The 23,922-nt window shown below is 44.5% G+C and overlaps 1 protein-coding gene across 7 annotated transcripts in view; it reads right to left on the bottom strand.

The window, feature by feature from the left end:
* Positions 1-23,922, bottom strand: part of birc6 (baculoviral IAP repeat containing 6) — a 108,827-nt gene that overhangs the window by 66,420 nt on the left and 18,485 nt on the right. For 2 of the 7 annotated variants that reach the window (XM_071481548.1, XM_071481550.1), the window contains exons 10-41: positions 22,128-23,789; positions 21,249-21,398; positions 20,912-21,137; positions 20,459-20,619; positions 20,102-20,233; positions 19,482-19,613; positions 19,154-19,320; positions 15,331-15,464; positions 15,074-15,235; positions 14,834-14,965; positions 14,209-14,306; positions 13,975-14,122; positions 13,732-13,865; positions 13,266-13,412; positions 12,991-13,178; positions 10,611-10,922; positions 10,089-10,188; positions 9,717-9,931; positions 9,410-9,618; positions 7,573-7,925; positions 7,213-7,432; positions 6,415-6,551; positions 6,117-6,254; positions 5,599-5,726; positions 5,066-5,197; positions 4,119-4,334; positions 3,846-4,029; positions 2,805-3,008; positions 2,383-2,516; positions 1,287-1,440; positions 1,076-1,192; positions 809-969 (exon numbers count right to left, since the gene is read on the bottom strand). In XM_071481548.1, coding sequence (XP_071337649.1) covers positions 809-969; positions 1,076-1,192; positions 1,287-1,440; positions 2,383-2,516; positions 2,805-3,008; positions 3,846-4,029; positions 4,119-4,334; positions 5,066-5,197; positions 5,599-5,726; positions 6,117-6,254; positions 6,415-6,551; positions 7,213-7,432; positions 7,573-7,925; positions 9,410-9,618; positions 9,717-9,931; positions 10,089-10,188; positions 10,611-10,922; positions 12,991-13,178; positions 13,266-13,412; positions 13,732-13,865; positions 13,975-14,122; positions 14,209-14,306; positions 14,834-14,965; positions 15,074-15,235; positions 15,331-15,464; positions 19,154-19,320; positions 19,482-19,613; positions 20,102-20,233; positions 20,459-20,619; positions 20,912-21,137; positions 21,249-21,398; positions 22,128-23,789 — 6,887 coding nt within the window. The remainder of the gene's footprint in view (positions 1-808; positions 970-1,075; positions 1,193-1,286; positions 1,441-2,382; positions 2,517-2,804; positions 3,009-3,845; positions 4,030-4,118; positions 4,335-5,065; positions 5,198-5,598; positions 5,727-6,116; positions 6,255-6,414; positions 6,552-7,212; positions 7,433-7,572; positions 7,926-9,409; positions 9,619-9,716; positions 9,932-10,088; positions 10,189-10,610; positions 10,923-12,990; positions 13,179-13,265; positions 13,413-13,731; positions 13,866-13,974; positions 14,123-14,208; positions 14,307-14,833; positions 14,966-15,073; positions 15,236-15,330; positions 15,465-19,153; positions 19,321-19,481; positions 19,614-20,101; positions 20,234-20,458; positions 20,620-20,911; positions 21,138-21,248; positions 21,399-22,127; positions 23,790-23,922) is intronic. The other 5 variants (XM_071481551.1, XM_071481552.1, XM_071481553.1 and 2 more) reach the window with 4 other exon arrangements.

Below are 23,922 nucleotides of genomic sequence, written 5' to 3'. Positions count from 1 at the left end.
TTACTACTTACATTATACATACTAGAGTCAAAGAATCATCAACATTGTAGCAGCAGGGACGAACAGGCTAATGTCCTGACTAGGTTTACAAATGTCTGGAGGCTTCATTAATCAACATGATACAGCTCAACCAAGAACAAGTCCAGCACATAACCACCAGTAAAAAGGACAATTGTCATTTTAACTCTTAGATTTTTGTGCAGATTAGACAAACAAGGTAAAATGTCTTTTGTTAGAGTTGGACAAACTCTAGGTGAGGTTAAGCTAGCTATTTCCCTTTGTTTCCATCCTTTATGCTAAACTAAGCTAAATACCTCCTGGCTATAGGCTAAGAATTGGGTATGTGCCTCATCAATCTTCTCATCTAATAAACATGTAACAGAGTGAAACTGAATTCACGGAGCAAAGTGGATTTCTTCAGAAACCTTTGTTTGAGTGGATTTCCATCACTAAACTTAACCATGTTTCACTGTATGAAATCATATATGCACAGTGTTGAATTACAGCTATTCCACAGGTTTCAAGGTGGATTCTTCCCAACAACCCGAATTATACCACACTACAGCTAGAAGCCAAGAGTGGCTTTAAAACAACAATGTTAATGTCAGAGTGTAGACCTCCATCCAGTCCTCTGCAGGTCCACATGACACAGATTGTAAAGAAAAGAAATAAAGATGAGGACAGATAAGTAGGTGCCTGCAGGTGTGGGTTTGTCAGTGAAGATTTTGGTGCTTCCACTGAGTATTATATGTGTTATATGTGTTGTTTTTCTATTTTATAGTGGGTGCGCTGTAGAGCGTATTCTGACCTGTACGTGGTGGACCTGCAGCATGGAGAAAAGCTTGTTAAAGCAGGCACTCAGCATGGGGATGGACGAGGGCTGGATTATCAGGCTGCTGCCTGGAGGAGAGCCTCCTCCATGGAGGGCCCTCAGCAGGGAGTCATCGGTCCCATTGGAGGCCTGGCTCACTGAAAGTAAACAATACCAACAGGCTGCCATTTGAACTCTGGAAAGAGTATTTTGTCTGCAGGTTGTTGAGCACTTAGTCACTTATGACAGTGTTAATGTGGTTACCTGTGGAGGAGCTTGAGGTGAGGGCTTGTAAAATGGAGTCGGCCTGTAGAGTTGCCATCATTTTAAGCATCAGCTCAGCCTGCTGCTCAAGGCCCACTTCTAGCCGGGCGTCCAGAGCTGTGACACACAGACGTCAGATGGAAAGACATCAACATTAGCAGTCTCCTAAAGACTGGGGAGAAAACATGATCCACATCTGGGTCGAACTTACCCTGTGACACGGACACTGACAGACTCTGTGACCCAGGCTTCTCAGCAGCAACTGGAGGTTTGGACACAGGGATACCAACCCCTCCAATGTACGGGTTGTACCCATATGTGCCATAATCAGCGCCCCAGTAATCATACCAGGTGCTGCTTATAGGCTGAGAACAGACAGGAGAGGGAGGGGTAGGAAACGTGAGAGTAAGGTTTCCAGTCATTCTACTGTGAACAAAGCAAAACTGCATGATTACATCAAACATCAGGAGCCTGAAGACAACAGAGAAATCACTTCACCTTCACTTTGTCCATATCAGTCTCTACTTTATGATGCACGTGTGATGCTTCAGACTTCACTAACAAACTGAGCCGCTCAAAAAATTTGTTCAACTTTTTACAGTGACACGAGATAAAGCTCCAATGAAGTTCAAGTTCATTTGATTCAAAATCTGAAAGTAATGTGTGATTACAACTGGAACAGGAAGACACACAAAAACTCTGCTGCTGTTCACTTACATCACCGTATCAAACAGATCAAACAAGGAAAGTGTTTGAATCTTTTAGTTAATGAATGAATGAAACAATTCAGGCGGTGAGCTGCTTCAACCGATTATTAGAAAACATATTTAGAGAATGAAGTGAGAATATTTTTGAGAAAAAACTGGAACATTATGAAATGAGGTAATTTTCTGAGGAAAAAAATGATTTCACAAAAAACATACTTAATGAATTAAATATCACTTGACGTCATCAACATCCTTCATTTGTCACACAAGCTGACAGATTTCTACCACCTGATAACTAAAACATATGAACATAGTTTTTTATAAAATAACTATGAAAAATATGAATTCTTCCTTTGAGGTTAAGACTTGATTTCATAATACTAAGACTTTTTTTAATCGTAAAAATTCTACTTTATCTTTAACTTCAACATTTCAACTTTATTCTTCAATTCTTGTTGTCTTTTTCCTTGTAAATAAATAATAGCATAACGTTGTACCTTCATTCTTAACCATTACATTGATTAATAACTTTACTCTCAAAGGTGGTACCATGTAGGGACAGAGTCAACAGGAAGATGAAAAGAGTCATCATCAACATACCTTAAACACTTTGGCAGCGAGTGGATCTTTTTCCAAATCAATATCTAAAGGATCAATATCAACATCCATCAGGTCTTGTAGCAAGTCAAAGTCTATGTCTTTATCTTTTTCCAAAGATGACAGAGGTGGAGCACCTTTGGATAATGAAAACAGCTTTAATATTGCCAAGCAAACACACTAGATAAATATACAAGCAAGAAACTTCCTTTAGCACTTCACTGGGCAATTTTAATGCCGATCAAAATATTAGCTCTTATGCTCTTATACAGGACGACTCCTGCTGCCACAGAGAGAACATATAGCTATGAGAAAGAGGAGAAGATTTACCACATAAATACTTAATACTGTGATGACAGACAGTGTGGGTTCATATCAACATCTGTGTGGTGTTGTGAGGAGAACGGACGGGGCTACCCACGCACTTTGGAATACTGAGGAGGTCGCTGTTGTACCTGCGATGATATCAGGTACCAGGGCCTCATCAATGCTCTCTACCAGGGGGATGGGTGCTGGCTGGGGCAGGGAGTCATCCGAATCAGCCCCCACTGAGGAGGAGGATGCCCCAGCCTCCTCACCCACCGCCACCTCCTCCATGACGTCCAGTGAGCCTGGAGACAGCAGTTCACCTGAAGAGCCAACAAAATGACACTGAACTGAAACACAAATATATTGTATTTTAGGCAGGTCTTTACTTCTAACTGCCTCTGTTTGATAAGTGTAATTGGTCATATTTTGGTTAAAGTTACTGAATTAAGCTCTTAATGCAAACTCAGCATTTCCTGCAACCATTTCACATTAGAAGACCTCATTTCAGTGGACGCAAACCCTTTATTTCTTAACAGGACTTTTATTGTGAAACATCTGCAGGGCACCATATGCAACAGCTTGTCGAGATTAAAGGACAACAAAGCAAAGTGGATCAGAATCAATTATTCTGGAAGAGTAATCCAGAACAATAAACTGCTGAAAACTACCTGATGATAAAATTCATTAAATTCATTAGCTTAAAGTGGACATTATGCTTGACTGGGTGCACATTAAACAGGCCTCTGAGTTTATTAACCCTTGTTTTTACAAAGCCTGTATTTGCCGTTATTGGAGACATGGCTTTTAACTGACTCACGGTTTTTATTTGAGGAAATGGAGAATGGATGTAGAGGATATTCATTCATTCATTAATTTTCTAAACTATACGTGTAACTCTGATCAGAGTACGTCCACTCAAGACTGTGTTGCCCGAGGGACCAACACAAGCAGCAGCTGTGATCAGTTCATGTCTTAAACTATCAAATGACTGCCTTTTTTAATTTATAAAAATTATTAATCCATGACCAAAAATGATCCAGATTAATTTTGTATTGATCACATGATGATTTATCAAAATAAAGCAGAACAAAACCAGTTTGAGTAGAATAGAATTCTCACTGTTAGTGTCAGACTAAACCACAGACACAGCAACATACCTGCTAGAATGTCCTGTAGCATACATGTGAGGGAATACTGTGCCCATGCACCCCCCCAGGAGATGTCCCCACGGTTGAAATCCGTCCCCACAAGCAGGAGCAGCAGGCGCTCCAGCTGCTGCTCAGACACCACCTCACACAGGTGGATTGTGGGTCGTGTGGCATTGGCTATCCTAGCAAGCACCTGAGGTGGTAACAGAGGTGTTTATTTATGAGACTGAGTGACGAGTATTCACAGACTCCTGCGGTAAGGAAGATGCCTCAGACCAATACCTTGCAGACGAAGAGCAGCAGGTCAGCGTGGCAGGTGAAGTCCATGGAGAGGAGGAAGAGGGCCAGCTTCTGCACCACAGAGATGCAGCGCTCATGGGACAGTGTGAAGGGCAGAGGTTCTACCTCTGGGGTTTCTTTGGCTGTTGGGGACTCAGTGTCCAGTGTGGAGCGAGGCCATTCAGCCGTCCGTCGCAGACGGATCAGGTCTTTAAAGTGCTGCAGCAGGGGGAGGGGGGGCAACACATCAATACAGTCCATTAAAGGAGTCATACAGATTCTTTACAAATCAGCCCCACGTTCAATTCATACACCATTCAATTTGAATTTGACTGAGACAGGAATGGTCCATTGTGTCTAAAACACATGTGGCACCAAACCACTTAACACAACCAGGAGGTCCGGCAGCGTGTTCACTGCCCTTCACTGCTTCCCTTACAGTTTTACAACTCACTTCAAGAGTTAACTGCTTGTTTTTTTTAGCATTATTATTATTATTATTATTATTATTATTATTATTATTATTATTACTACTACAGCTGCCTGCACCTGGATTGAAGATGCCGAGAAGCTCAGTGCAGATGAAGGGAACTGTGGGGGTGACTGATTACTCTCTTTGGGTTCATCACATTAAATACAGTCATTTGATCCGTTGTTATGAAAAACTATTGACAAGTGAAGCTTTAATGTTCCACTAATGAGTGGCTTTGATGTTGTGATGCGTATCATGTGGACTTCACTGAACAGCTTTATCACCAGGATTCCTGTCTCTACAACCACTGTCTCTATGATTGTCTTCAAACTTTGAAAATTAAATTTGCATGTAAATCACAAAACACAGAGACAAAACACTGTGAAACACACACTGACCCGTCTCTGTTAAGTGACTTGTGAACTGAGGACATGATGTTGCTGCAGACTGTGAGCTGTGTGTGTGATGAACTGCTCACCTTGGATGTGGCTTGTTTGAGCTTGGCTTGTTCAACCAGCAGTTTGTAGGAGGAGCCTTTGTTGCTCTGAATCTTCTCCTTCTCGATCTGCTCCACCAAAGCTTTCTGTTTTGCTTTCAATAGATTCAACTGCTACAATAAAAAGGGCATAATAAATACAGGCACTGCAGAAGCATTTGCTATACACAACCTATTTCTAAAGCTGGGGCCCAAGCAGTAAAGCAGCTGAAGCTTTTCTCATTCTTCTTCAAAAATTGCACGGACAAAACTCACAAAAAATGGCAGGTGGGTTGCTTCTCCCACCCACTACTCAGACACAAGAAATCCACTCATTGACCTCAAGGTGAACATTGTAATAATCCAGTTTACATCTTTGCAATTATCTCAGATGCAGTTTGGTCAAAATTCTTCATCTTCTGAACATGTTAAATGTTGTTATCTGCTTGGACCTCGGTTGTTGCCGCTTGCAGCTGTATTTAAAAACATATTTGTGAGTTTCCAGGTGTGTTGGTGCTGGAATGAGACACATTTACCTGCTTGTGATGGACGAGCTGCTTGCGGATCTTGCGGGAGTAGAGTCGGTCCAGGCTGCTACTGCTTTTAGTGGATCTGCTGGAGTTCTGAGACTGAAGGCTGTTATTGATGAAGCTCCACTGAATACCTGAAGGACACAGGAACAACATCACTGATTGGTTCACTGCTGTGGGTAAAATGTGGGTTAGATCACACAGAGATGCTGGATGCTACATGTAGAGTAAGTGTGTCAGGGGGTAACACTGAGCTCAAGTGTGATTACTGAAATGACATGAAGGGTACTGTATGAGATTTTCAACAGGTCTACTCTGCTGTAAGCAAACGTGATCAATTATTCAAGGATCAGATGATTTCACAATGTGTTCAAAGGTAATCAACATCCAGAGTGAACCTACAAGCTGAATGAGCCGTGAGCAGCATGAGATATCAAACTGTGACAAAACAAGCGTCTTTTTTCCTCTTCATTTTGAGCACATCAAAAAATTGTAAAAAAACAAACAAACTGTAGATCATATACCTGTAAATGTTCTCTCTCGCTCTTTTCCACCAAGGTGCTTCTTTCCACCTGAGGCTTCGTCTTCTATACTGGCTACATAGTCCAACAGTCTAGAAACCAGCATCACCACCCAGCTGATCATGGGGATATCCAAAACACCTGGAAACACACACATACACACACTCACTTTTGTACTTCATCTGTCAAATGAATACTCTGACACAGGTACAAATGAAGTATGACTCCATCTGTATTTTCCAGAAAATTTGTAAAGTGTTGCGGTGCATTTATAAACCTGCCACAGTGACTGTTCCTTTACCTTCAGTCCTCCGCTGGGCTGCAGCTTGTGGCTGCTGCAGGGGAGACAGCAGACTGTCCATCAGGTTCAGGAGCCCCTCCAACACACCACTGTTACTCAAGGATCTTTGGCCAATGCAGGACAAGAGTATGAACACCCTGGGTGGAGAGAGATGGAAAATACTGCATCACCCTCCACTGCCTGGACATAAACTTGAACAAGTTCTATCAGAAGAGAACTGGTTTACATCATCTCTGATGATATGGCTCCAAAATACACAAGGAGACAAATCAAACTGTCCCAAAAACAGAGATAGCTGTACCACAGTGCAAAAAAACACTTCTGCAGGATTCATGAATCTCTGAAGCTGTGCTGAGGCAGCAGTAAAAAACCTGTGAAGCAGACTGTCTCAACTACTGACATAAAATCAGATGGAAATTATATATTTAGAACAATATCCTCAAAAATCTGAGTGATTTGTCCTGTCACTTACACAGGCAGAAGAATTATTCATCAATTATTATTATTAAAATATTACTTTGCATTAAATATATTCACTGAGGTACTTTATATGACTATGACTGGCATCTCTCTACCAATCACATCGTATCATAGTCCAGCCTACTATCAGCTGGTTTCAGTCTAGACTCAGCTGGTTTCAGCCTAGACCCAGCTGGTTACAGTCTAGTATCAGCTGGTTTTAGTCCAGTGCCAGCTGGTTTCAGCCTAGTGACAATCCCTAATTGTCAGTGTGTTTAAAAGCCCTGTGAAAATGTTACTTTGATGTGCTCTAACTATATGGAGTCAGATGGCCTGTACCTGTCCTGGGGGAAGATTAGCAGCTGCTCAGAGTTGTAGAGCTCCTGCAGGACGTTGGAAAGGAATTGGCCCCACCAGCGCTCGCCTCCACAGAGCTGTACCAGCAGCAGGCCAGCGTGAAGACGAATCTTCGGTGTCCCACTGATGCAGAGGTGTTTGAAGAGCTCCTCACAAGCCTGGGCATGGAAGGTGCTCTGGAGCACCGAGGGCACAGAGTGGCCTGAAAACAGACACATGACAGGATGAAGTGTGAGTAAACAGGATGCTGTCCGTCATCAACTGGTTCAATTCAGGGAAATGCTTTCATCACCACTACGTAACATTGAATGTCTGTCTTTCTGTGTCCCGTCCCCTGCTCACCGTTGTTGGAGTGCAGCAGGCTGAGCAGTGTGTCCAGCAGGTAGCGGATGATGGTCCTCAGCTGCTCTGTGGAGGAGTTATGAACCAGCTCCTGGGCCTCCACAGCCCCAGCCATGGGGAGCGACTTGCGGCTGGCGCCCAGTGACACACGGAGTCGCTGAACGGCGTGGTGAGCCAGGTTGAGCTGCAGTTGCAGCTGGATGCAGTCCTGGTAAGCTGAGAAAACACGCTGGTCCTCCTCCACCACCTTGTCTGGTTTTCGTAAGAAGTACTGGGCATTGTTAGCACTGTTGAGAGGCGGCAGGTCGATGTTCTGCAGAAGCGTCTCCAGGCGATGACAAGCTAGATTGTACCTGGTAACGAGCAGAAGAGGGCAATTTAAGCCAGAGTCCCTTCTCTGACACACTTTTCATGGTTCATATGAACAATTACCACATTATAAATGTTGTTGTTTTCTTGGATCCAAATCTGGTCATCTCAAAATCTGACAGTCCTATCTTCTAGATTCCCAAAAGATGATCCATTCAGGACCACAGAACAGATAAGATAAATATTTGACAGACTTGTTTAAGTAAGCTGGAGCTTTAATCAATCCACAAATTAAGATCAGGCATCACACATGGTCGGATTCATGAGTACAAAGTTTTCAGTGCTAAAAACTGATCTAGCACAGAATCTTCTCCAGCTGTTGTGACACTTTGTACTTCATAGAGACAGAGTTTCTGATAGCAGCCACACCTGACTACAAGTCAAACACAGTCCTGTAGTGTCCAGAGTCAAAAGCTGCATTCAGTATTTTTCTGGCCACTCAACCGGCAGTGATCCTGATACTACTAATCAACTAGTATCAGCTGGTTTCAGCCTAGTGCCAGGTGGTTTCAGTCTAGTGTCTGCTGGTTTCAGTCCAGTGTCAGGTAGTTTCAGTCGAGTGTCAGCTGGTTTTCAGTCTAGTATCAGCTGGTTTCAGCCTAATGCCAGGTGGTTTCAGTCTAGTGTCAGCTGGTTTCAGTCTAGTATCAGCTAGTTTCAGTCTAGTGTCTGCTGATTTCAGTCTGGTGTCTGCTGGTTTCAGTCTAGTGTCTGCTGGTTTCAGTCTAGTATCTGCTGATTTCAGTCTTGTGTCTGCTGGTTTCAGTCTAGTGTCAGGTGGTTTATAGTTTTATAAAAATCATGAATTTATAACGTTGAGCTTTTCATGTATTCCTGAATCAGCTGCTTCTGCAACTATTAAGTTTAAAAGATTATCACCTTGTGAAGTGATCTGAGGGGAGGGGCCTCTCTCCTGCCTGTGTGTCTGCTCGTCTCGCTCACTCTTTATTTAGACACTCAGATTTATTCATTTAGTAATCTGCGTATGAACACCGTTGCACAGGGATCTGGTCCAGTGTAACAACTGCTGGAGATTCTCTTCTAAACAGACAAGGTTTGTCCAAAGAGTCTCTAGATTTGGTGCTTTTTTTTAAATCTAATGACAAATGCTCTGAGCTGGAAACACTGCAGACTGTGAACACCCCTAACGGAAACAGTGTCAATTCATTTTGGAAGAGCAACACCCAATGTGGAAACTCCAACACTCTGCCTGCCGACCAATGGTGTAACTTCATGACTCAGTCATGTTAATTTCAGTTGACCAATGGCGTGACTCAATAACTCAGCTCTATCAGTCAGTCCGTCATTCAGGGACACTGGTTTTCACAGGTCTGGCTCCTCTGTTGCGGTACAGCTAAAATGTCTCCAATGACGACACTTTTTGTTTCACTAATGTTTGAGAACATGACGGATCTCGTGAACAGATGTTGGGTCAGTCAGACACACCTGGAGTGCAGCTGCATCTTACCTGCACTGGATGTCCTCCTGCAGCGCCACCATCATGGTCAAGTGCTGATCTATATCTGGCTGACTGGCGGCCTCACTCTCTCCCCGCAGAGGATCATGCATCAACTTAAGCTCGCTTTCCCATGGGAGGATGTAAGTGTGGCCATAGTAAAAGCCCAGTGGGATCTTTGCTCGAGCATTGGTGCTGCCATAGCGACCAATCACAGTGATCTGATGGTTGTATGATACAAACAAGAACACGTCACTGTGGTAAACACACAAAAGCATTAAAAACTCACAACATGAGGTTGAAAATCCTGCAAACTGACCTTCATGAATCTGCAGACAGGGGGCGGCAGTAGGTCGTGGAGAATCAGAGAGTGTGTGCTGATATCGGTGGCAACCACCAGCCTGCGGCCGTCCACCTCCTCACCCAGCGTCCAGATGTCCATAGATAGAGAAGCAAGGTCACCACAGGTTGGGATCAGGACGTCAGTCAGCAGGACAGGACGACCAAAGTCCAGCGTGACAAAGCGCCGTGCTCCTGGGAGGAAAGAACAGCAGAGATAAAATGTTATCAATCTGATTTAAACAGACATTTGCTTTCCTCTCAAAGTCGTTTCAAACATTTAACTCTGACTTAGCAGACGTGTCCAAGCACCAGCTGGATGGTAAATCTGAAACACTGCTTCGTCACTTACCTGAGTGCATCCGCTCTATGATGATGGACTGATGAGGAGGAGGCTGCAAGAAGTGAGATGCCTGGGAGATGGCCAAAGCTAGACCACTGCCAATGGGGCTCTGGATCAAAGAGAAAACACTTATTACACTACTTGATAAGAAACTATGATTTTTTTTTTTATAAGTCAAAAGAAAAAAACTTTTACTATCTGCTGTATTGATGCAGCCACTCTAACAACTGTCTAACACTGGATGATGCTCAGGCTGGCTACCATTCACATCTAAAAACAGCTCAGTTTTGTTACCAATAGATTTTTTCTGCACCTTAGTTTGAGACATAAACAAGTTTGACATTTCATTTTTTGCGCTGTTCAGTGTCTGAAGAAGACCTTGTTCCTGTGCCACCTGAACTGCAGCTCTCAAGACCAACTGTCCACTTTTGCTCAATAATAACATCAACGTGCTGATGTTCACTTCTCAGCCGTATACATGTACACCCAGCCATCGTTACCGCACCCAGCGTTACACTGTGTGTTACTAACCGGCTTGGCTTTCTGTGTGTTCTTGTGTGCAGCCAGGTTGACAGGCCCAGGGTCCATCATGGATCCAGGGAACAGGTGAGCCAGCTCTGCGCTGAAGGCTGCCGACACGGCCTCGTTGGGCGGCGTGAGAGGAGGGGTCATGAAGAGGGGTGTGGTTTTAGGTGTCGGAGGAATGACGTCAGAGGGGTGAATGAAGAAGCCTGGAGCAGAGGAGGGGTTGGAAGGCACAGAGTTGTGGATGGGTCCCACACCAGAGGCGGCAGCGGCGGCTGCAGAGGTGGTTTGATGCAGCTTGGCCTCCAGCTTAGCCTTCTGTTGTCAGCACAGACAAAGAGCTCTTACTCACCACAACACGACAACACCGGAGTGATTGTTAAAGTAACACAATAACATCCACACAAACGCTTTCACCTGGATGTGACTCAGGTCAAAGACAAGTTTAAATGTTTCAGTCTGACTCGAGCCACACAGTCGACTTCAGGTGCAGCTGGGAATTTTCTATATTTTTTCCATAATGACTCATCAATGACAAAAGGAGGAGTGAGAGCAATGTTCACAGTCAGCGTCTAATACTGATGAACATCTTTATTTCCAGTGAAAGCAGCACTTCTGTAAAGTCAACTACACATTCAGTCTTTCTATTAAAGTTCAGAGCGGCTCCGTTAGTAAAGAAAAACTACTGAGGAACCAAACACCACTGCACCACTGGACCACTGGACTTTACACTGCAAGTCAGTCTTGTAGGGATGGTTATGACAGAGATTTTGACAAGGTTTCCATTATTCCCATACGACATTAATGTAACTGATTCTCATACATCAACTTTTTGAACCTGCAAGGTTTTGGTGTGAAATTCATTTAGGATGTTCGTCATTAAAAGGACCAGAGTCAGCACAACTACATCATTTTTATGTACTGTTTTTTTAAATATTCTCAACTACATTTGTGGAAGGGCCAGAATCTTTCTCGGCCGACACTGTGGGGGCCAGACTTTAAAATAAAATTAAATAAAATTTACATTTTGGTCCCATTAATGTATTGTTGTTTTGATATTTTAATTTTCTTACAAAATTGATGTCATTTTTTAGCCTTTATCAGTCAGGCTCCTATCACCTATACCGCTGCCTGCCACCAGGGGTGATAGAGATAGTTTGCCTTGATATTTGTGGGGCTGTCATGTCCATCACTGGAAAAAAATGCTGCGTTTTGGAACAAACTTGATTGGTTCCAGGCAGATTTGTTGTCAAGGACGCTGCTGTGGCAACTTCACAGAGAAGATGAAGAAGATGAAGGAGGAGAACTCGATCTCAATTGCTTTTTGGGTTGCTTTAATAGCAGGGATTTTTTTTTTTTAAAGGATACCTTAAATACCACAAGAGATTTTCTTTTTCCTCCTCACTATTTCAGAATTCAATCGCGGGCTGGATTGGAAGCGGGCCGCCAGTTGACAATCACTGTCATACACGTTCACTGAAGCAATGATAAGCGATCAATCATTGTCCATTTTTTTCAGAACTGGCTGTGTTGCATCTCCATCTGTCAGATGCTGAGAACGTGACAAAACATCTGATGGATCAACATGAACCTAAGCGTAGCCAGGAACCTTTAAAGGTTCTCTGTGGGGTTTTAAGACTCTAGCAGTACTATGGTCCCTATTTTGTTTATTTTGTACACGAGATGTTACCACAACACACAGTCCACTGGTGTCACATTATTCCACTGATCTACGGGTGGTATCAGGTTAGAGTGGACACACTGCCTGCATGACACGCACCTCACATCTCACAGTGAAAACATTTTCTGTCAAAAAGAAATCAGAAATGAATTCATAACGAAGAGAAATCACTGGATTATCCTGCAAACTCTGTGTAGACAGACAGAGCTGCAGTAGCAGAGATGGAGCAGCCACACAGCCAGTGTGAACAGACACACCAGTGCAAGCTGCAGCAGGTCAGTAACCTCCAACATGTGTTCCCTGCTTAATGCGCTAGAACAGGGAAGAAAAGACATCTCAAAACATCTTTTTAACAGAGCTGATAACTAACAGCTGTCTGTCTTCATTTTTCTAAACAACCTCCACCAGTGCTTTCTATAACTAGCATTAGCTGCATGAATGATATTTTATAGATAGTTATTTTTAAATATTCCCGAGTACATGCACAAACCTCCATTTGTACGTGTTTGGGTTTAAACCTGTGTTTTTGTTTTTGCTGCTGAATCGTAAAGCTGCTCTGTCTGAATAAAAGGTACTATATAAATAAAGCTTATTCATTTATTCATTTACATTTAAAAGAGTAGAACCTGTGTCAGTGACCACATTACCCCAGGCTTCATTAAGCTCCTGAACAAAGATCCTTACAACAGTAACTTGTTGTTTCACCTGCTGCTGCAGCTTCAGCAGCTGCTGTTGTTTCTCCTGCAGCACCTGCAGCTGCTGCTCCGCTGACACCATGGCGTGGGACAGCGACTGGAGCGCCACCTGGGCCGCAGAACTCAGAGCTGTAGACGCTTCACCAACTGCTCCTGTCGACAGCCCGCCCACCGCTGGGGTCACACCAAACGTACTCACTGCGGTTTGACAGCAGAGGTTCAGGCAATGAGCAGTTCATACAGTGAAACCAAAAATGAGTCAAATCAAAGATAGATGGTGTTTACCGGTGAACATGCTTGCATCATCTCGTTCCACACGTGTGCCATCACTAGTGGAGATACAGGTAAAGTGCAAAGGCTCCACCTCCAGGAGTCCTGTCAATGCTGTAAAGCTGCCCTCTGCTGCTGCACAGCTGCTCACCTTTCCATTTCCTGCAGGACAAGAAAACACAGCACAGTGCAGCTAGAATAACACATTCACAAAAATCTGAGCTCACAGTGACCTTCACCTTTGACCACCAAAATCTAATCAATTCACAGAAACCCATCATGGTGCATCAGGACTTTGTGAAAATGCAGAACGTTTAAGATCTGGATGAGGTGAATAATTCCTGTGACCACCTCCTACATCAGACCTGATAATGTTTCCAAGACAGGAGCAGACACAGACACATGAGGTTTTTCCTCATGAATCAAATATTTCCATGACTATTCCGGATACAGTTGGATAATTGGTGTGCATGTTCCATACCTGAAATAATGTCAGAGAGGTCGATCTCATCGGACTGGACTCCGATGCTGCTGTTGAAGGCATTCTTACAGGAGGAACCACTGACCTCCAGGTCAAAGAGCACTGGGTCAAACGGAGAGCTGTACAGACCATACCTGCAGGAAAACAGCAGAGCAAGGAGAGAATATCTTCTCATTATCCTAACGACCAGTACACATGTGCATCGCAGCAGCAGCTACTTAAACTACATATTGGGAGAGGTACCGGGTCTGCAGCAGTGCTTCCAGAGGGGTGAGGCGGTCCTGCAACTGTCGAGAGATGGCGGTAAGCAGAGAGGCGCAGGCTGTGCTGCAGCCCGCCAGGTCCTCCTCTTTTACATAGTTCAGCAACACAAAGTACCAGAACACTGAGCCTGAAAACAGACGGGGGGGTGGGGGGGGGTGTCAGGAAATGAAAACTGTGCTGGATGTTGGTGTGTATCGTTATTCAGTTACTTACCACCTGTTGCTGCTGCGGTCAAGTAAGGCATATTGTCTAGCAGAGCCTTCAGAAGACTCACACCCAAACCCTGTTGACTTGGGTCTCCTTTTCCATTGCTACAGCAAGAAATCAAACAGCATCCTCATCATTATCTCAAGTTATCTCACTTATCAACAAGGAACAACTCCTTCAAACTTGTTCCACTGCAGGAACTTAACAACCCATAAATTAAGATTTAAGCATTATTGTGGGGTTGTGCTTTAGTACCCCCCCCCCCCCTCCAGTAGAACACCCCTGGGATGTGATAGAACAGGAGACTGGCAGCATGAATCAAACAAATCTGCAGAAATGATGTGATGTGATGCAGTCATGTCAACAAGGAGCAGAGTGAAAACTGTTGTCCCTCCCACTACTGAACTGCACCAAAGAGGTCGACCAAGCAGTGTCACCTTTTCAGCGATCAACTGTGTAATTGAAATAATCTGATGTACAGCACACAGTGGAAAAAGGCAGAACCTAGAACCCAGAGATTTCAGATTCTTACAGGTTCAGGTTATGGGAAGCTGCAGGTTTACAGGGTCGTAAAGTTCCTGCAGTGGAAAAGAACTAAAAGCATCATCCGTGAAATCACCATGATACTTACCTTATACAAAGTGCAAGAAAGCGAGCACATTTGTGCGCTATGCTCCGGCCAGCCTCGAAGAAACACACCCGCACGATATCTGTCAGCCGTGTCCGGGTTTTTGCCAGCAGTCCCTCCTTCCCTTCTCTTAAGCTAGAAACAAGTCACAAGATAGATTCTCATCAGAGTGGCAGTAATGTGTAGCCTACATGTCCTGGATGATTCTGCCTTATCTGCTGTGTGCTCCAGCCTCAGTGTTACCTGCAGGGGCCGTTGGAGAAAACCCCAGCCAGCCAGCACAAGATGTCAAGGATGAGACTCTGGGCATGCTCAGTGGCGGGGCTGCCCTCTGTCCGCCGGCACAGCGTGTCCAGCAGCTTCTCGTGGAAGTCTGGGAACTGCAGCATGGCACAGCGTTGGACCCTGAACAGCACAACAGAGACAGTCAGGGTTAAAGTGGACGGCTGTGATGTGGGTGTGTGCAGTCATGACAACACAACGTTCAGCAGAGATCTGACCTCTCCTTGGGGATCGATGTCTTCTTGAACCTTCTGATTGTGACTGAAACTTCTTGCAGTAGGTCACAGCCTCGCAGGTTCTCTGCTTTCTTTGAGGGAGCTGCTGTCTCTGTTTTCACTGCAGACACCTTCTCCTGCACGCACGCATGCACACACACACACGTTTGTTTATTTTGGAGTGTTAAACATGCACAAGCTCATTGCCATACACATTTAATAGTCAGGTCTTCTAATGGGTCCATGCAGCTAAATGTTGTGCATATGCTGGTTAATAAAATGCACAGCATATTATATAGAAGTTTGGTTTCAGTGTTAATAAATACAGGTGCTGGTCATATAATTAGAATATCATGAAAAAGTTGATTTATTTCAGTAATTCCATTCAAAAAGTGAAACTTATATTCATTCATTACATACAGACTGATATATTTCAAATGTTTATTTATTTTAATTTTGATGATTATAACTGACAACTAATGAAAACCACAAATTCAGTATCTCAGAAAATTAGAATATTACTTAAGACCAATACAAAAAAAGGATTTTTAGAAATGTTGGCCAACTGAAAAGTATGAACATGAAAAGTATGAGCATGTACAGCACTCGATACTTGGTTGGGGCTCCTTTTGCCTGAATTACTGCAGCAATGTGGCGTGGCATTGAGTCGATCAGTCTGTGGCACTGCTCAGGTGTTATGAGAGCCCAGGTTGCTCTGATAGTGGCCTTCAGCTCTTCTGCATTGTTGGGTCTGGCGTATTGCATCTTCCTCTTCACAATACCCCATAGATTTTCTATGGGGTTAAGGTCATGCGAGTTTGCTGGCCAATTAAGAACAGGGATACCATGGTCCTTAAACCAGGTACTGGTAGCTTTGGCACTGTGTGCAGCTGCCAAGTCCTGTTGGAAAATGAAATCTGCATCTCCATAAAGTTGGTCAGCAGCAGGAAGCATGAAGTGCTCTAAAACTTCTTGGTAGACGGCTGCGTTGACCTTGGACCTCAGAAAACACAGTGGACCAACACCAGCAGATGACATGGCACCCAAACCATCACTGACTGTGGAAACTTTACACTGGACCTCAAGCAACATGGATTCTGTGCCTCTCCTCTCTTCCTCCAGACTCTGGGACCTTGATTTCCAAAGGAAATGCAAAATTTACTTTCATCAGAGGACATAACTTTGGACCACTCAGCAGCAGTCCAGTCCTTTTTGTCTTTAGCCCAGGCGAGACGCTTCTGACGCTGTCTCTTGTTCAAGAGTGGCTTGACACAAGGAATGCGACAGCTGAAACCCATGTCTTGCATACGTCTGTGCGTGGTGGTTCTTGAAGCGCTGACTCCAGCTGCAGTCCACTCTTTGTGAATCTCCCCCACATTTTTGAATGGGTTTTGTTTCACAATCCTCTCCAGGGTGCGGTTATCCCTATTGCTTGTACACTTTTTTCTACCACATCTTTTCCTTCCCTTCGCCTCTCTATTAATGTGCTTGGACACAGAGCCCTGTGAACAGCCAGCCTCTTTAGCAATGACCTTTTGTGTCTTGCCCTCCTTGTACAAGGTGTCAATGGTCGTCTTTTGGACAACTGTCAGGTCAGCAGTCTTCTCCATGATTGTGTAGCTACAGAACTAGACTGAGAGACCATTTAAAAGCCTTTGCAGGTGTTTTGAGTTAATTAGCTGATTAGAGTGTGGCACCAGGTGTCTTCAATATTGAACCTTTTCACAATATTCTAATTTTCTGAGATACTGAATTTGTGGTTTTCATTAGTTGTCAGTTATAATCATCAAAATTAAAAGAAATAAACACTTGAAATATATCAGTCTGTGTGGAATGAATGTATACATTATACAAGTTTCACTTTTTGAATGGAATTACTGAAATAAATCAACTTTTTCATGATATTCTAATTATATGACCAGCACCTGTAGTTAGTTGTCTAACACTTGTGTTGTATGCAAGGAGGTTCCAAATATTTTTTTTTACACATTTCTTTAAATTGTAGTGAATAATCAATAATGTCATGTATGAGTTTAACACAGACCAGTACAACACTACACAGTGAAATCACAGTCCTGACAAATCTGAGCAGGATTTACTGCCTGTCCTGGTTCTTCAAGTGCAATCACAGTTATGAGCAACTGATGTTGCAAAAATTAAACTGCATTGGATTTTCTCTTTCATTCCAGTTTTCTTTTAGCATCAAATCAACTGGATGAAATCTCCTCTGAGAACAGTCTGCTGAACTCTGACTGGACTGCTCAGTCAGGTTTTAACCGATTTTCTGAAAACTAGAGAAACAGTAAGATGTCAAGTTTTATCTTGGACTTAAAGGAAACTGAAAATAAAAGGTTGACTAAATATTTAAAGAATTTTATCTCAAGACTAAAAACATCTGACAAAAGTAACACTGCTCTCCACGGTGGACTACTCACTGATTATTCTCATAGCTTTATTTGAGACCACACATTACTGTTCACATTAACAATGCTCATTGTGACTGGACATTAAAGGTCTAAGTTTAGGTTTAAAAATCTACCTTTAGTGTAAAAAGGAAGTAGGAACTTTCTACCACTGTATCTGGCAATGTCGATTAATATTCAGATTTTGGAAAAATATTGCTAATAAATATTGCTCAATTTTCCACAAAACAGTAGCTCTAGATCCAGTATTGTTTCTGTTGAGTATACCTTCAGGACAGCTTCCTTTACCCACTGAACAGTTGACTTTAAAATGTAAACTTCTGCTTCTAGCAAGGCGATGTATTCTGTTCCAGTGGATTCAGGAGAAGCCTCCCTCAATTACACAATGGTACAGAGAATCATTTAAGGTTTTTCCTACGGAACATCTCAGTGCTATTTTGAAAGGTAACAGCAATGTCTTTCATAATATATGGCAGCCCCTTCTTGATCAACTTCCCAATAATGTTGTTGATTTATTACAGAAAGGGCGTCCATACTTTGTCTTCACATCTAAGTCATAGGCTGTTGAATCTCTTCCTTTGACATGACCCTAATGCAAATAATGATGTAGATAAGATGATAATACGATCCCAATATGTGCTGATGTCACCCATGTACATTTTTTTTTCATTTTCTTTTTCTTCTCTTTTCTTTTTCCCTCCAATCTGGCAAAGATTTGTGAAGTTTTGTGCTGTATGGTATGTGTGTTCGTTTGTTATTGGAAAATTAATCAAAATATTATTAAAAAAATAATAATAATAATCTACCTCTAACTAGGTTGAAACCTAGTACATGTCTGGAAAACTTATGGTCAAATCCTGATTTTATAACCATGATGTCGTCTGACAGAAACACCAAACACATAAATGAAAGACAAAGTCTGAGCTGTGATTTCAGCTGGATTTACTTCTAAATTGATCACTCAGAGGGAAAGTTAGAAGAGACTATCTTTCTTTATTTTAAAGTCATTTTTTCTGGCTTTTGCCTTTATTACAGTCATATAATGAGCCCTGAGACAGACCACCTTCTTATTTTGTCTCTCACACAGAGCTGGATCCACAATAGTTTGGCTTTTATTTTCTTTTAACTCCAGAAGGTCACAGACTTTTATCGGAGGCAGGTCTTTATGCCTGACTCCTCCGTTTGATATGTACAACTGGTCACAGCTGGACATAAGTACAAAGCCTTGTTACAGATGACTTCTCTCTCTCCCTCCCTGCTCTCTCTGCTCGGTGTGTCTTATGTTCAGTCAGTGACATTAACAGTTTTAGGACAGTCCAGTCAAAACTAAAATGTGTCTATCTTGTGTATAGTACGTACAGTTTCCCCTGCAGTAGAAACAGAACGAAAGACTGAATCTGTACCTTGGAGGCCTGAGCCCGCTGCAGCAGGGTGGACAGTGAGTGAGATTTGGAGCCCTGGGGCTTGGCGCTGGGCATTCTGACCAGGGGCCGGGCGCTGTCCTCCATGCCCTTGTCACTCACTGCTTTAATGTGAACTAGGAAGGAGCGGTACTTCCCTCCAGCCATGCCTGCAAGAGAAGGAGGAACAGCACAACTGAGGTACACTGATGCTCTCACAGCTTCATGGAGGATTCTGAACCTGAACGTGCACGCACGCGCACGCACGCGCATGCATGTGCACACGCACGCACGCACGCACACACACACACATAGACAGCACTGTTGTTACCTTTAACCAGTTTGGGGCTGGTGAGGCTGAGCATGCCTGCATGGCCAGAGAGGTCCAGGCCACTGGCCAGCCACACGGGACCACACAGGATGTCCTCCTTGTGGTCCTCTAGGAATGGACACAGCATGGAGCCTACAATAAACCCACCAACCACCGTTTAACTCAGGGTAGATAGTAAACATGTTCAACAGCTTCAAAACCTTCTGCCCTGAAAGATGGAGCAGGAAACATCTGACATCAGTGTTAAGTGCTATGTGATGTCACTGACAGTCCTTCCTGTTTCTAATCAAACACAGCTGATCAAAGACCAGAGACCATGAATTAGAATCAAAGGTGTTTAATTCATTGTTAGGAAGCATCAGGTCCAACTGTGTCCTCCAGTACTAATAACATTCATTAATGATGTGCAGCACAAAAACAATGACAGCTGAGTGAAAATGAGAACAACTGTCTGATTTATGAACTCAATATAAAACTAATCTAAAATTAAAGATGCATGCAGCATTGATCGGGTCCTTGTTGGTACATTTTTTGTCAGTTCTGACGTGTGCACTAATCTTAATGAGTTAAAAATACATTTTTCCAGCAGGATAAGGTTGAATTTAGGATGAATTCTTTACCTGATGTCTCCTCTATGTCCATGAACTGGATGTCCTCTGTGAAGTCATGCAGGACAGGCTGGCCATTCCTCTCCCCATTGGCATGGAGGACATTGGAGAGGGGGAAGGAGATCTGTCTGTCCACCGCCGTCTCTGTTCAACATGTGACAAAACAACATTCAGACACAGACAGTTTTTCAGTTCAACCTGGTGAGAACCAAACACATGAAGAAGCTGCTGCAGCCATTCCAAGCATCACAGCGTAGTTTAGCTGATATTGGACAGACAAAACACCACATGTGATCTCCCTGTTCAGAGAACAATCTGCAGTCCCAGGTTTTCATGTGTGAGGAACAGAATCAGATTCATCGTCCTCACCGCTGACTTTCCCCAGCCCAGGTGCTTTGTTCTTCAGTAGAGTGACCTGGATCTGAGGAATGTTGACGATGTTGGCATTCAGGACAAACTTGAAGTCCACATGACCCACCATGCAGGCTTTCGGCAGGACCAGCTCAAACACATGCTCGTCCCAGCTGGAGCTGCAAGAAGAACACAGGGCATCAAATGCTTAGATGTTCAAAGGTTTTTTGACAGGGATGAAATTAAGAAAACTGCCAACACACTCCCTGCAACTCCTCCAGGAATCTGAGACCCCTGTCAGTGTGACACTCTGAGCCTTGGTTATGTCAAGGAATACTGATAAAAAGTTTCATGTTAATGGAATGTCTCACTTCTATTTGAGGGAAAATTGCAGTTGCCATAATTTGGGGGTTGAGAGGAGGCAAACAGGAAGTGTAACGTTGTCATGGATGCAGTGAATGACATCACTACCTATCACTCTGAAGCTTCCAGGTGCGAGTGTGCTGGGCTGCATCCCCGTGATGTTGCTGGTGAAGATGCTGCGGGTGGCGTCGCTGTTGCTGCTCTTGCTGCACCTCCACCCAACACGGCGGCACTGTGGCTGAGAAGCGGGGGGTCAATGTCTCGAAGCGCGTCAGCTCCACCAGCGACATCAGGCTCTCCGTGGTTAGCGGCTGGTCCACCAGGAGGTCCACTCCTGTCAGGGAACATGGGTGGAGCATCACAACAATGTCACAGAGGAACTCAGCATTGTCATGTGGTTCATCATCAGACCATGTGGTATAATGTGCCATTGTGTCAGGTCTACCTGTGATCCCTGGGCTAGAAGGGTTGGAGGAGGGCTTGGCCCCCTCGAGCAGCAGTTCAGCCCCTTTAGAAAGGGGGCCATCAATAAACATGTCTCCATCATCTATATCATCACACACACCTCCAATTTGAAGGAAATGAAGTTCTCCGCCTTCAGAGGAGAGCAGAGACAAAATGAACACCCACAGACACAGATCATCTACCTGCAGGTGCTGAACCACCACAACATATAGTCAATGTCACATTAATCAGCATAACAATGTGTTGAGAAAACATTTTGGACAGCAGGAAGCAGAAATCACTTGTTAAACCCAATGTGGACAGAATAAAATCAATCTTGGTTTATTATGATATCAGCATTACTTCATTCAGTACCAGTAAATATGTTCATGGACACTGGCAGTAATTTGATAGTTTAATTGTGATTGCGACAAAGGACACAGAAAAAACACACAGCACTGATATTATTTTATATTTTGTTGTCAACAAATGTCTGAAAAAGAAAGTTGACCCTAATAAAATGTGTGTCTGAAGCCTGACCACAAACTAATACAACACAGTAGTGACATGTTCCTAAATCACCATGACCATCCACTGCAGTCACCTGCTGCCACACACACTGACTGAGCACCACATGTGGATTATTCCCTGACTAATGCTCTGCTTCCTCCTGTCTGAATAACACGAGTTAAAAAACTCATTTCCTGCTGTTTTTAGGGGATGAGCCTTCTGTTACTGAGCCTTTCTTAACATCAAACTGAACATTTACATCATCAGTGATGAACCAATGGGAATGGAGCACGTTAAAGCCGACCTGTCCATTCCTTAGCCAACAGCGCTGCTGTCTGCAGGCAGACAGGTCCAGAAGCAAAACACTTACCTTTGGTGCAGGCACAAAGGCGATCGGTCCCAGAGCAATAGGTAACTGATACAAATGGGTCTGTCTCCTCTGCTGACCCCTCCTTCTTAGGCGGCTCCACCTTAGCCAGGACCTCTAACGTGGACAGGTCCAGAATCATAATGTACCCAGCCCGTGTGGTCACCACCAGGTGGCCCAGGCCTGCCACCTCCAACCGCTTGCAGTCTTTGGGGCTGGAGGCAGAGGTGGAGGAACTAGTGACAGTAGCACTGCTGCTGGTTGTGGCTGCTCCACATGCAGTCCCAGATCCAGAGCCAGCAGAACCTGCTGGTCCCATTCCAAAGCCAGACAAGCCATTTTTTGGAGCAGAGGGGAGAGGCTCCTCAGAAGCTTCTTCACTGTCATCCTCCCTGCTATCGAGCACATCTGGAGGAAGCAATATAAGAGAGGTGATTGCATCACAAGGGTCCCAGATCTGCTGCACCTTCACGGGTTCCTCGTCCAAGGTGACAATACGGGTCGAGTAGTTAAGCTTGTAGAGCGCAAGATAGCCCCCTCCACTCCCAGAACCCGAGGACCTCTGCTGCTGCTGGTCTCCTGGGGGCAGGATGAGGGGTGTCTGAGGCGGCGACTCCCCTGGGTGGTGGCCTTCCACTCCATTGGCCACTGGGTGTAGGGGGTCTCCTTTGCGCTGACTGCAGAGGGCAGAGTGCAGGCGGTTGAGGTTGTTGAGCGCTTCCACTTGGTTTGTAGCACTCAGAGATTCGGTGCCACACGGCTGCAGGCCGACCAGGAGGTGCACACCATCCCAGCAGGGAGTGATCGAGTCCACATAAAGATTCTCATCCTCCAGCTGTTTGGGCAGCCTCAAGCACTGCACCAGTGCTCCAGGTCGAGGCGGAGCGGAGACAGTCGCTGCAGCCAGTGTGCTCCATTTGTCCATGTGACCATCTAACCCTGCCAGATTAGTTGCTGCATCAGCAAACTGTTGAATGTATGTGATTGGAGGATCCTGAAGGAGAAGCTGCTCGTGTGTGTCAAACTCCATCTCGATGATCTGTGGTACAGTGAAACCCTCCTCATGGAGCCCCTTACTCATAATGTTGTTCATCTGAGCAAACACCTGCCCTGAGGACTTGTCATCTACCTCTCTGATACTGTACAGCAGCAGCACGGGTATAGTCCTGCGCACAGGCTGCAGAGAGGAGGGGCTTGGAGATTGGGAACCTGCTAGATTAGAGAAGCCTTGCTGCTGGGCTGCAGTCTGGGGGTTGCAGGTCTCTATTTCCATGGGACCCTGGTCTGTTAGAGCCCCAGGTTGGAAGGGCTCAGGGCCCTGAGTCCTTAGGGGTCCTTCTGTGGTCCTGCGTGTTGTAGTTGGGGCTATGGATGGGGGACCAGCCACAGGGGTACTGGATGCAGAGCGATAGCTGAGCAGGCCTCCAGCCAGCAGGCAGGGGAAGGGAATGTTGTGGTGGTCAGGAACCTTGTCCTTTGTTTTGGCCTGGCTGTGGGCCTTGGCTTGGTTCAGTGAGGGGTTGGCACCCAGCTCCTCCAGGTCCTTGACCGTATCCTCCAGCACACTGGCGACCACCTCCCACTGGAGCTTCTCTGGCTGCTGGAGCACACTCAGCGCCGTCACCCCCAGGCTCACATCCATGCTCTCCCACTGAGACGGCTGGCCTGAAACAGAAGTACGAGAGAGGTCTGAGTTTTTCCTTTCAACACTGTAACATACCACCAGGGATGGAAAACACTGTTTCAATAAGGACGCTGCAAAACATAATCACATTCACACAGATGTGGCTCATTCACA

This window comes from Trachinotus anak, unplaced genomic scaffold, assembly GCF_046630095.1.
Source record: "Trachinotus anak isolate AG129_WGS33_773 ecotype Australia unplaced genomic scaffold, CSIRO_AGI_Tana_v1 ptg000007l, whole genome shotgun sequence".
Taxonomy (NCBI): Eukaryota; Metazoa; Chordata; class Actinopteri; order Carangiformes; family Carangidae; genus Trachinotus; species Trachinotus anak.
Note: the sequence above shows the minus strand (reverse complement) of the source record. Positions and strands in the feature narration are given on the sequence as shown.